The following is an 11,975-nucleotide window of genomic DNA, read 5'->3' as shown; positions in this document are numbered from 1 at the left end:
AGGGAAAGAAACGAGGAAGAGTGTGTAAAATTTACGAGGCGTTAAAAAAATGAATAACAACGGCGTAGAATGCGGGGCAATAAAAGAGATGGCAGGAAAAATTGCGAACGCGGACGGTAATTTAGCGTTGAAGATACACGCCGGAGCGGTTAATACGCGAAACATGCGTGTGGACAGGTGAGGTCGGTGTTCACGAGGGTGTACACAGTGTATATCATAAACGTGAACCGTTAAAACCCGTGGGAAAGAAACGGGAATAATAACCACGCAAATTTTTATTCGGCGGTTATCGGAAATTCAGCCACGGAGCGATAAATGTTCGAATAGTTCCACTACTGTATGCCTCTAAATCATTGTAGTTATTTTTCAAGGATGGTGGAAACGATATTGAACTCTGCGTGTTTGTGTGTCCGTAAAGATGGAGTGTTGTGTAAAATCTGATAATCGTAATTACTCTATTGTTGTACGTATGGGATAATGATTGTTGAGTCACGATGAATTACTATGATTGTTTATGGTCTGTAAACAAAATACCGTTAATAAACATCGGAGATAGTTGAACGGCTTTTACAACAGATGGAGGCTCTGTTAAAAAATTAAGACCATATTATGCTGCATATTTACTATTCTCAGCAAGTCTTTTTATTTACAAATTTACACAGAATATAGCAATTCATTTCTAGTCAAAAGATAAACATACCTTTAGATTTATTCTATAGTTACCAATACCTAAACTACCAAGATTCTTGCCTCATACACGATTCCCTACAATTTACCTAATCTCTTCCAAATCTTTTCCAAAAATCTCATAAACCAATCCCAAAAGCAGACTCACCGTCAATGCGGGGGCCTGCGTTTAGCCTTATCCAGCACTATCAGATCCAGTTCGCCGTCCACAGCAGGTTCCTCAAACTTTATCTCGAACCTTCACCTTCTCACTTCCGATTAACTCGAACCGCGCGATTCTTGAACCCGTGTTAAAACCCAGTTTTATTTCAGGAACTCAAACACGAACGGAAATCGAAAACCAACAACACGCGGATGGAATATCAGAATCTCGATGAGGAAGCAGCCTTATAGGCCAAGACAGGTGAAACAGCCCGGGAACCGGCGTACGATGGCCGATAGCCGGCTATCAGAGCGGATTACAGCCCGGAGGATGTAACGAGGCTGCGAGGAACGCGTGGACCACCGTGGCGAACTCGGCCGCGATGCGACGGACGCACATTTGGCAGCGTCGTTATCAGTCGCGGTCCGACGATTGGCTGTGTATCGGAGCCTGCGCCGGGACGCCGGGAGAGAGGGTGGAGATGGCGGTGGAGGAGGTAGGAGGGTTGGTTGCTAACCCCCGTGCTGGGCTCCGGTATGAAGCGGCTCCTTAGAGGCGGGATCATCCACCAGGGTGGATCTTTCCTCTCCCTTCCTGCGTGTCTCTCCCTCTCTGTCTATCTTCGTCTGACCTTTTTCCACTGGCGAACTCGGTGTCCTTGTTCCTTCTCTCTGTCTCCCCGTGTTACCATCTCGGTCCGCGCTTCGCGAAGGCTCGATTTCACTTTTTCCAACGTCCTCGCGCGTATCCGCGTCTCTTTTTCATTTCGTTGGGATTCAGCATCCTCGTTGGGGTGACCGGTCTCTGTAGAGAAAAGTTTCTTCGTCTTTGGGGCTGTTGCGTTTTGTTCTTTCTTTTTTCTCTTCGACATTTTCGGTAGCCTTTTCATCATGTTGCTCCTGTGTTTGTGGAGTTTTATGTAGTTTGCGTTGATACAGCTTTGGGATGTTAGGTGATTGTTTTTTGGTCTGGAACATTTCAGAAATGAAACTTTTGATATGAAAATAGAAAGACGTTTGAATTCCACGCTTATAATTACGACTTAATAGTATTTACAGAATATTAAAAATAGACGAAGAACGGTTGGTAACCATTCCAAATTGAGCATCGAATTCACTGCTGTTAAGTATGATCACACAAGAAATTACCAGTTTATTGCTCAGGAAAGTAATTACTTTTACTACCAATGTATAAAACCATGTTAATTCAGGACATTTTACCTCTATATTTCAGATCTAATATGCAGTATAGCAAGTCCAATGGTTGATGGAATATATTGGACACAAAATAGAAATACTAGTACAACGATGAAAACCTGAACGACTTCTATAATTACGTTCGACGTTTAATACGTGACAAAAATCGTCGAAGGAAAAGGAAGATTGTAAACACTGTGTCTGATGGGTTTCTACCGCAGTCCTATATGCTCCAAGAGAGAGTACATACTTGGAATTGAATGAAACATAATTAACCGTATTTAATGAAATGAAATTAATCTTGATTAATTCTTCAGTTTTAAACATTTTTCTTGAATTAATACAAGCGAAGATTGCAAAAGGTCATTATATGGACAACATAAGATAGGGATCAGATTGTGAATCATATCAACGATTGACAACTATATGTCTCCGTCTCGCAAATTATGACTACATAATTTCTTTGTACAAGTTAGTATTTGTAGAAGGTATTGCTAATCATTGTATACCTATTTATAATATTATAATCGTTATTTGATAATAATATTGAAGAAATTTCTCCTGTCGTAATCCAATTTGCATTGGAATCGTTTCTGAATAGGTTCATTAAGAAGAAGTGGAGGTTTTCCGCATATACCACAATGAAAATTGTTGCATATGAGACACCAAGCTCTAAGTTTTGGCATAGGTTCAAGATGATTGGAACGATTGAGATTTTACTACACTTTAATGGGTCTTTATAATAATCCAATATTTCCAATCCAATGTCTTTCACCCCTGATATACATGGATTTATTTATCGTGAATGTATAGTTAAAAGGACGTCTAATTGTAACTAATTCTCTTCTTTCTAATTAACTCCTTAAATTCATAACAAAGTTGATTTTAAAAAAAATGAATTCAAGCTTATTTATAAATTTGACAACATAAAAAGAAAGGTCAAAACGACTATCCAATGTCATAACTAAAAGAGAGCGTTACCCAGAAACACAGACATTTCGACCAGCTAATAACATTCCCAGGACAACTAGTAGATTCGATTAATATATCAATGTTATCTCGCGATCTTTATGCAAGGTCACGGCGCGTGTGTTCCCGCCCGTCCACCGGGTATCTGCTTGTACGAAAATTATCTGATCCGCACCGTGCAGTAACAACGGGGGCGCGACACGTCGGACACGTGGCCAGGGCACGGTTTTCAAAGGGTGCTGGCGGCCAGCCACCAGATATATTCGAATGTATCACCGATAACGATATATCGTTATCGTCGAATTCGTTAACCGAATACGATCAACGTGTATTCTCGTGTCATCGATATCAATCCCTCGTTTTTGAAATCATGTTACCCACGTGTGCGAACGTGCCCAAAGGTTCCATTGTTTTCTGTCGTCTACCATGATCGAGGTCTTTCGCATCCAAAATTTTCGTGATCTTGAAATCACTTAATTAAAATTTATGTACACTGTAATTTAGAAATAGAGTCAGAGTGAAAGAGGAGATTGTATAAGTAATCTTATCAAAAATCTTTTGTTATAAATTTTGAATACTATTCTTATTCAGCTTTCAGTGAAATTACATATAAATACATATATACCATAACTCCAATATCTAGAAAGAATACAAGGTACTGTAAGTATTACTTCTCTTACAGATAAATAATGTATATTAAGCTTAATTCTTTGAAATTAATTTCAGATCATCAACCTTTGCTATTCTACCATATCTCCGAATGTGATTCACCTCTACCTACAAGAAAATGACTTGGTCAGTCATATCTCGCTCTACCCTCCTCGCAGAACTTCAAGGATTAATCTTCCCAATCTTTACTCCGGTCTTCTTTATTACACCGTATTTCACTTCTTACTGTCCTGCCTCTCGATACCTTCGATGGACCCAATGGTCGCAATTAAAAGTGAGGCGAGGGTCATAGCGAGCGTACCGATTACGTGGAAGCGATTGACGATCGCCGCGGCCGGAAGTAGCACGGATCCAGCGTGGTTCGGACACGAAAACGCACTCACCAAACGGGATACAAAAGGTTCGATGTTTCTCGCACGATTGACACCGTTCCTTGCTCGACGATCAGAGGCTTCATGCATGAACGACGAGCCACGGGTAGACATGGCTCGTGATTTCCACCGGAAACGAACTGGCCGAGGGTGATGGTTGAAATGGAGGAAAACTGGTCGACCTGGGACCAGTCCTTAACATCGATTCTTTTACTCGATTATTCACGAAGTACAAATTAAACGGCGAAGAAATCCTTTCTTCAAGAAAATCGAAAGGAAGGTTACAGAATATACATGGTGCCGGAAGTAGCTTGGATGATATAGAAAAGAATAATGCAAGCAACCAAAATAGGCTTCTCAAGGTAGATAATCGGTGCAGTCCGAAAATGTTTTATGTCTTTCTCTTTTTCCCTCTCTTTCGCTGAATTAGGATGATCCGTATTGTGGTCAGCAATCACGAACGGCCAAGTATAGTAGATAGAGACCGAAAACGAGTCTATCGGCATTTAGCCGGGTTTCGTGAATGTAAACTAGGCGTTTCCTGCACGTATCGTACAAAGTGCTCGATTCGCTGGTCTTTTTTCACCAGGCCGATCGATAATGCCATTGCAAACACCCTGTATGTGCTCGGTTAATGTTAATGGCAGGGGCTGGCTCGGGTGAACGGTGTGGGTTGCCCCTTTGCCCGTGAGTTAGAGCTTCCTGAGGCTTTCCCCGCATCCACCGAACCACCCTCGCCAGCTCGAGGCCCGTGCCTGGCTAATGGTAACGCCAGGAAATATCAAAAGTCGTCTCCGTTACTATACTTTTTTACTTTTCCCTTGTCTCTTCTCTTTTCTTGTCATACAAGACATCGAAGTCTTTGTACCCTGAGCTTTTTCTTTGGTTCTTCCTCTCTTTTTTATTGCTCGATACGATAAAACCTCGTCAAAGATTAAGGCACGGGTTCGTTAAGATCTTAGAATATTTAGGATAAATTTATTCCTTTTTTCATTACAATAAATAATTACATATCAATATCACTAGTAATGTACAAATGTGTAAAAATATTGATGTACATTAATCCTTATTAAGAACTGGAGTAAAGCGTTGACAATTTGGAAGAATTTGGAAGGGAGTATCTGTGTTTATTTCTAATATATATATAGAATAGTATAAGAATATAAAATCACTATAAGAAATATAGTGATTATTTATTTATATTTCTTATTATTTTATTAATTTTTAATTTATAGGGGTATTTTAAAGTGAAGACAATTAAGAATACGAGTTTATCTTCGCCGTTAGTGAAAACGGTTAAATTTTAATGGTTTAATAAGAAGATATGACTGTATGAATTTTTTTGTTCGGTCATAAAAGGAATTTTTACGAGAAGGATCGGTTACCGTAACAAATTTGCTGGTTTCCCTTTCATTGTTCTTCTGGTTGGTTTTCATCGAGTTAGCCGCGAGACCAGAAAGTAATATATTAAAGCAGCCTTGATCTACAACGATACCGAGCAGCGGTTAACGAGGTTATCATCGGTAACACGATCGTTGAAATGATAAAAAATGTATCTAACTCCGGAGAACAAATGTAATCACTGCTTGTCACGAACACAATGCATTCAACAGGTTAGTGCTGCATATTAAAAAGAGTTTATTCGCATGCTTATAAATCGACCCCGACATTCTGGAGAAAGATTTCTCTCGACTGCTTGATGAAAAGTTTCCCATTCCTGTTAAAAATCTAGAAAGACGGGAATATAGCAGGAAACGAACAATTTTCGTTACTGATCGTTGGTTTTAATTTTACGCATTATTTATCTATTGATTTTTAATACTTGTAATTGTAGAATGACATCAAACGTGTCTTGGGATTCTACAGCAACACCAACCAATTACAAAATCAGCAAAGTGACATCAATTGAAAATTGGAAGATGGCGCAAACAAAAAACCCACCATGTGACATGAATCGTAAGTGGCTTCACGTTATAAGAAATGCTCTCCTATGGGCCACATTCGCGTGATAGATTACAAATGAAGCAGTATTGTTAAAGCACATATTCGCAGCTGTATAAAATCTCTTCGAACTGTATATTTTTTTTAAATTTCAGCTCTCATTCGGACATAGTTGCACCAAGAAAAGCTTTTGCTAAGAAAGGATTACGAAAATGAACGAAATAGAATTGCACCACCCATCTAACCCCAATCATGAACCACCCCAAATCATCGTTCATAGTCCAGCATAAATCCGGTGCCCCTTAATTGGAAACAATGGCTCGACGAGGATAGATTAGAGTGTTGAAAAGGCGTGCACAATCGCGGCACGCTTCTGCCGCGCGCAGATTTCACCCTGGGGAATTGTCGATATCGCGTGATTTAATTTGTTACAATTAGGGCAAAGGGTCCCTTAGGTGGGACAGCCAGAATGCCCGCCAAAAGAGAGAGAACAAGAGAGAGCGCAACTAATAGAGGGAGTACGAACGAGTTCACCGCGCCCTGCTATTAATATCAGTTAACGACCTGATATGATCGCTCGTCTATACTTGCAGACAGCCTGCCATCGGTGGGTTCAAGCTATGGGGTCGGACTATGTGTTGGATCTATGGTTTTGACCACGGTTCACGCCGTCATCGATCCACTGAGTCACTGGTTAAAATCTATACCAGCTTTTCGATTAGCACAATTCGAAAGAGATTGCGGTAGAGTCACCTGAAGAAGAACAAAATTGCATTAAAAATCTGAGCTAATTAAGGATCTAAATCAATCGAGATGTTGATTCCTATCATCGCTAATAAATAACATAGGTTCAGAATTAATTTTAAATTACAGAAAATTAAAAACCACAAAATATGATTGACATATAGACTTTCATTGCATTATGTTGTAACCGGCTATAAGGTCTCGCTAGAGACTCTTAACTCGGAAATATCAATTCCACTGCTACTTTTATTTTTGTACTCAAATCAACAGTAATTTGAGTTGAACGAAGACCAATTGACCGATAGTGTTTTCTAGATAGCATGCGTTTTCTACAAACGCACGATTTTTGGCTAAAATGAAGTATTACATGAAAAATATGAACGTTAGGAGGTCCAGAAACAATATTAGGATGATCTTTAATGTTGACAGGACGGTAAATATATGGCGACAAACCGTAAGAGGGATTTTGTTACCATCCAGCCATTATTTGTACATCCAATTTAATCAGAGCCGTAGTCACGCGTAATTGACGTGTTTAAAAAAGTTTATAAATTATTACACTTATTGTTAATAAAAAATTGTTCATAACGTAAATTTATAACAGAGAAAAATTTAATAAATTATTGGCTATTACTTGAATTTATAACAAACTTATGTTAAAATGTAGCTATAATTTTCAAAAAATTTATAAATTATTGCACCGATTGTTAATAACAAATTAATATTGTTATTAACAAATTGTTCGCAACGTATATTTATAGTGAAAGTGAAAAAATTAATAAATTATTGGCTACGACAGCGGAAAATTAATAATTAATAAAATCCGCGAAGTTCAAAAATTTCTGATCGAGGTGGAAGACTCGGCCGATCGGCGGCTATATAAAGGGCGACGCGACGAGGTATAACTCATTTGTCAGTTCGACTTCGGAAGTGTAACATCTAATTTTCATAGTGCGCGAGGGGTGGGGGTCCGAAGTGAGGTTAGGGATAGCTACCCCACCCTATTAAACAATTTACTAATCATTTTTTTTTTGTTTTCAGGTATTAATTTTTCTTTTATTTCAGGATTAATTATTTTTTATTTTTTCAGGTTTTAATTATTTTTTTTTTAGTAATAAGCTAGCGATAAATTAGTTATAAGTTAGTTATAAATTAGTTACAAAGTAGTCTTTAATTAAATATAAGTTAATTATTTATAATTTATATATAATTTATATATAATTCATATATAATTTATGTATAGCGTTAAACATTATTGTTAAAATTGAGATTGATAAAATAGTTTATTTATGTTATGATCTTCGTCTCATGATATAGAGTGGTTGAAATATGAAGAATGATTAAGAATCAATTATGTAAGACATCTGTTTGTTCTCACCTTGAGCAGAATAACAGGAAAACATTTAAAATACCGATTGAAATTTTGTACTACGAAAATATTATGCTACACTTTATAGTAATATATAATAAAAATGTATAATCACTTGAAATTATAATTTCCAAAACTACAAACGTAACTCGTGATTATTATAATTCTAACAATATAACGAACGGAGTTATAAAGTAAAATAATCTTTATATTTTACATTTATATATTTATATAAGAAAGTCTGTTAGTTCTATTTTAAATTATATTTTTTAAATACACCATAATGTAATAATTAATTTCTATTTCTATTGAAATTGTCTATAGTGTTATCCAACATGTTTGTATGTTCAATCAGAAAAATTGTATTCCAAGAAAAATAAATTAAGCATAAAGAAAAGATAATTTCTGTTTTCTTTTTTTCCACCTTATTAACAACTATAACACAGACCAGTTATTTCTACGTAATGATATATCAACTTTTAGTATTTTTATTTCAAATTTATTTTCCATTATCTTTAATATATCGCTACATGAATAAAAGTAGAAACCTGTTTTACCTTATTCAATAAGTAATCTCAATACGCACCTAATGCAACCCGCTATACCGCGCTATTACCTTCAATACAATAGAAAATCCAAGCGACTTTAGTCAGCGCCATCTATGATTTTGGACCAGATGAGCAGAAAAGTAATAGGAACATAGAATGCGCAAGGAGGTCGTCTAAACCTCATCACGTGACAGACAAGATCAGCAGACGGTTCGAAAAGGACAGAGTAGCTCAGGCAGGGAAAATTCACAAATAACTCAATTTCTGCAAATAATTTATGAACTTTTATAATCTCATCGTAAAGCTGAAGCTCTGAACAACATTCTTATATAACTTTTGTACATAATTTGTTGCTAATTTGCTTGTCATTAATAATTATTTCATGGCGTGGGTAATTTGAAAACAACGCCGAGAATAATTATTTGTTAAAATAATTAATTATGCTCAAAACCAGAAGAAAAATATGGTCAAAGGTATTATGAGAAGATGCGCAAGAATATTGTCTTTAAAATGAATGCATAAAAGTCAGAAAAGAATTACTTGAAAGACAGTTATTAATGAGAAACCATTGACAAATTCGGCAATATTTCGAACACGCCATGAAATAATAATTAAGAATCAATTAATTAAGAAGAAATTAATATCGAAAGTTATATGAGAAAGTTCGCCAATGATCTGCCTTTACGATGCAATTATAAAAGTTTATAAATTAATTGCAGAAATTGAGTTATTAGTTAATTTCCGCAGCCTAAGCTACTCTATCCTTTTCTAAACATCTTCTGTTCTCATCTATCACGCCATCTTGTTTTAGACGACTTCTTCTCGTATCTGTGTTCCTACTACAAAGTCCAAGCTTCGAGTCCGAAATCATAGAAGACGCTGACCCATTAGGGCTGTATCAACGGGTACCATTAGACGTATATTGAAATTATTTTTTGAACAACAGAATATACATGATACATATATGTATGTCAAAATATTTTTATTTTCTCTGTTTTTTTGGCCAAAGCGAAGTATTAAACAAAGAGTAAAAACGTTCAAAAATTCATTCTCATCATATAAGTTATGTGGGAGATTATTTGTTAACAACTTTATATTAAAACCTCATTCATATTTATGTATCTTAGCATCGAAACTGTTTCAAATTAAAAGTGATTCAGAAAAATTTCTTATAATTTTGCGATTAGTATAAAAAAGTCTATGAAAACATACATGTTATGCATATAAAACATAGGATCTATTGGGAGATGATGTTGGTGTCAATTACGCGTAACTACGGTCCTGATGAAGCCGAATGTGGGAACAATGGCTGCGTGGTGACAACATTGGAAAACATCCTAATATTGTTTCTGGATGATTGCTTCTTCAGGAAAGCCTACAGAATACGCTACTGTGCAGCAAATACGTGTCATATAAAGAACGTTTTTTAGAAATGCAAAAATAATGCGTAGAGAATACATACACGTGGCTTATTATTAAACTTTGATGAGCAATTATATAACCTCTGGACACTCTCACCTAAATTGTAAGTCAACAGTGAACCTCATAACCTTCGTACTTTTCACATAATACTTTATTTTAACCAAAAATTGTGCGTTTTTAGAAAAACTCGTAATTATCAAAAACCAGCAAAGCAATTTGGTTTGAGGATTCGTATTCAGGTAAGTTAGCTCTACAAAAATTACCCAATGGATATTACAGATCAAAAATCGGATTGAACGGTGTTATGAAATGAATAATACTAGCAGCTGTTATTAAGTTGTAATTTTATTTGTCGATATCAGTAATAATAATATACAAAGCTTTACATAACCAAACTTCTGTGAGAAATTGTACATATTTTCATAATCCTGTTTTTTCAGAAAATTATTGTCGACTCTCTCGTAACGAAACCAGCTGGAAGCCAATATCAAAGACATAAGAATCGAGGCCTCCCTGTCAAACCCCATGGATATAGGAAAAGCGGCGTCGGATACAAGTAGAGAACAGCCGATAACAATAGGCGAGGGCCGTGGTCTATCTAGCAGGCATCCGGGCCAACGTCGAAACGAGGCTGGTGCCGCGCGCGGATTACCATAAGCATTCATATATGCAGCGGCGCATTATACTTGCATACCCGGAATAAAGGTGGCCGTGTCGACGCTCGTATTTGACAGCAGTCGCAGGTATATGTATTGCAGCGGCTGGCCGGCCGGTCGGCCACTTACTTACGTGTACCGGACCGCCTTCATGAGTCGCTGGCACGCGAACCTGATTGACTTGTAGATGAGGCGACACAGTCGATATACGCCAAGAGTCGACCGTCCGACTCTGAAATCCCCGTCATGGCTACCGATGCCCGTGCAATTCTGGCTGCCCCTTCCCTATCGGTCTATATGCATTGTTGGAACCCAACGAAGGATATCTATATATCTACATTCCAATTATATTTTATAACATAATAATTTAATTTTCAGAATCTTCTTGGAAATGGTACCGTGGTATTAATTTATGGATAATGGGTGTTTACTTCTATACTATTACAATTTGGTGAAAAATATACAACGTGATCTATATCTTACAGTAACAATTGAAACGCGTATCAAAGTTTTGAAGAATCAACTTAGTTTTATTTCAAACCAAAGATAAAATTTATTCTAAAGAGTGGTTAGTATAGTATAGTAAGAATACTAATAAGAAATTCGAGAAATTTAAAAATTCAATATCATTGTTTTGCAATAGGTGCATTCGATGTGACTGGACTTTAAATTATTCACAATGCGAAGAAATATATAAAATAACACAATGTCATGTAATTTTAAGAATAACACAAGGAATCATTCTTCTTCTCTTACGTTCTTTACATGCCAAGTTTTAAAGGTAACATTAAATTATTTTTTTGCTTTATTAATAGATTATCTAAACTTCGTAATTGAAAAATCATTCGAAGCTCCTTGCATCTGTCTAGATCACAAGATGTCTTGAGAGTATCAGCAGTCCATGGGGTTTTTACACAGTAGCCACGCACCCCTACAAGGCGCTCCCGTCTCTCTCTTCTCCACTCTTCCTCGTTGGCCCACCTCTTTGAACGTTCCCTCGCAGCCACCGACCGTTATCTAGTTAATTAATCTCCGCCGACGGCGGCAGCCGACTAGCAGGGCGGCAAAACTCCCACCGTTTCTGCAGCCGTAACGAGCCACGACAACGAAAGTGTCGGGCACCACCCCCTTCGTTCACCCCACATTCGAAACTGTTCCCACCTTCGAACTGCGAAATTTTAATCACTGTAAAAGAACTTGAATGAGATTTACCAAAGGGGGCAGTCGAAAAGTGGTTTAAGAGAGCGAATGGGGGTTGATT

At 37.1% G+C, this 11,975-nt stretch overlaps 1 protein-coding gene and 1 long non-coding RNA gene across 2 annotated transcripts in view; both read left to right on the top strand.

The window, feature by feature from the left end:
* The window catches only part of LOC108552692 (uncharacterized), a 2,703-nt gene extending 1,662 nt beyond the window's left edge, over window positions 1-1,041 (top strand). The window contains exon 3 of the long non-coding RNA XR_001890574.1: window positions 1,000-1,041. This is a non-coding gene — a long non-coding RNA (uncharacterized LOC108552692). The remainder of the gene's footprint in view (window positions 1-999) is intronic.
* Window positions 1,042-3,364: 2,323 nt separating this feature from the next.
* LOC108552634 (uncharacterized) lies at window positions 3,365-4,188 on the top strand. Its single transcript, XM_017907278.1, has 3 exons — window positions 3,365-3,395; window positions 3,638-3,654; window positions 3,721-4,188. Exons 1-3 carry the CDS (start codon window positions 3,365-3,367, stop codon window positions 4,186-4,188), a joined length of 516 nt encoding a protein of 171 aa, XP_017762767.1.
* The last annotated feature ends 7,787 nt before the right edge of the window (window positions 4,189-11,975 follow it).

This window comes from Eufriesea mexicana, unplaced genomic scaffold (assembly GCF_001483705.2).
Source record: "Eufriesea mexicana isolate 0111107269 unplaced genomic scaffold, ASM148370v2 scaffold7569, whole genome shotgun sequence".
In the NCBI taxonomy this organism is placed as follows: domain Eukaryota; kingdom Metazoa; phylum Arthropoda; class Insecta; order Hymenoptera; family Apidae; genus Eufriesea; species Eufriesea mexicana.
This window is presented reverse-complemented; position numbering and strand designations above follow the sequence as displayed.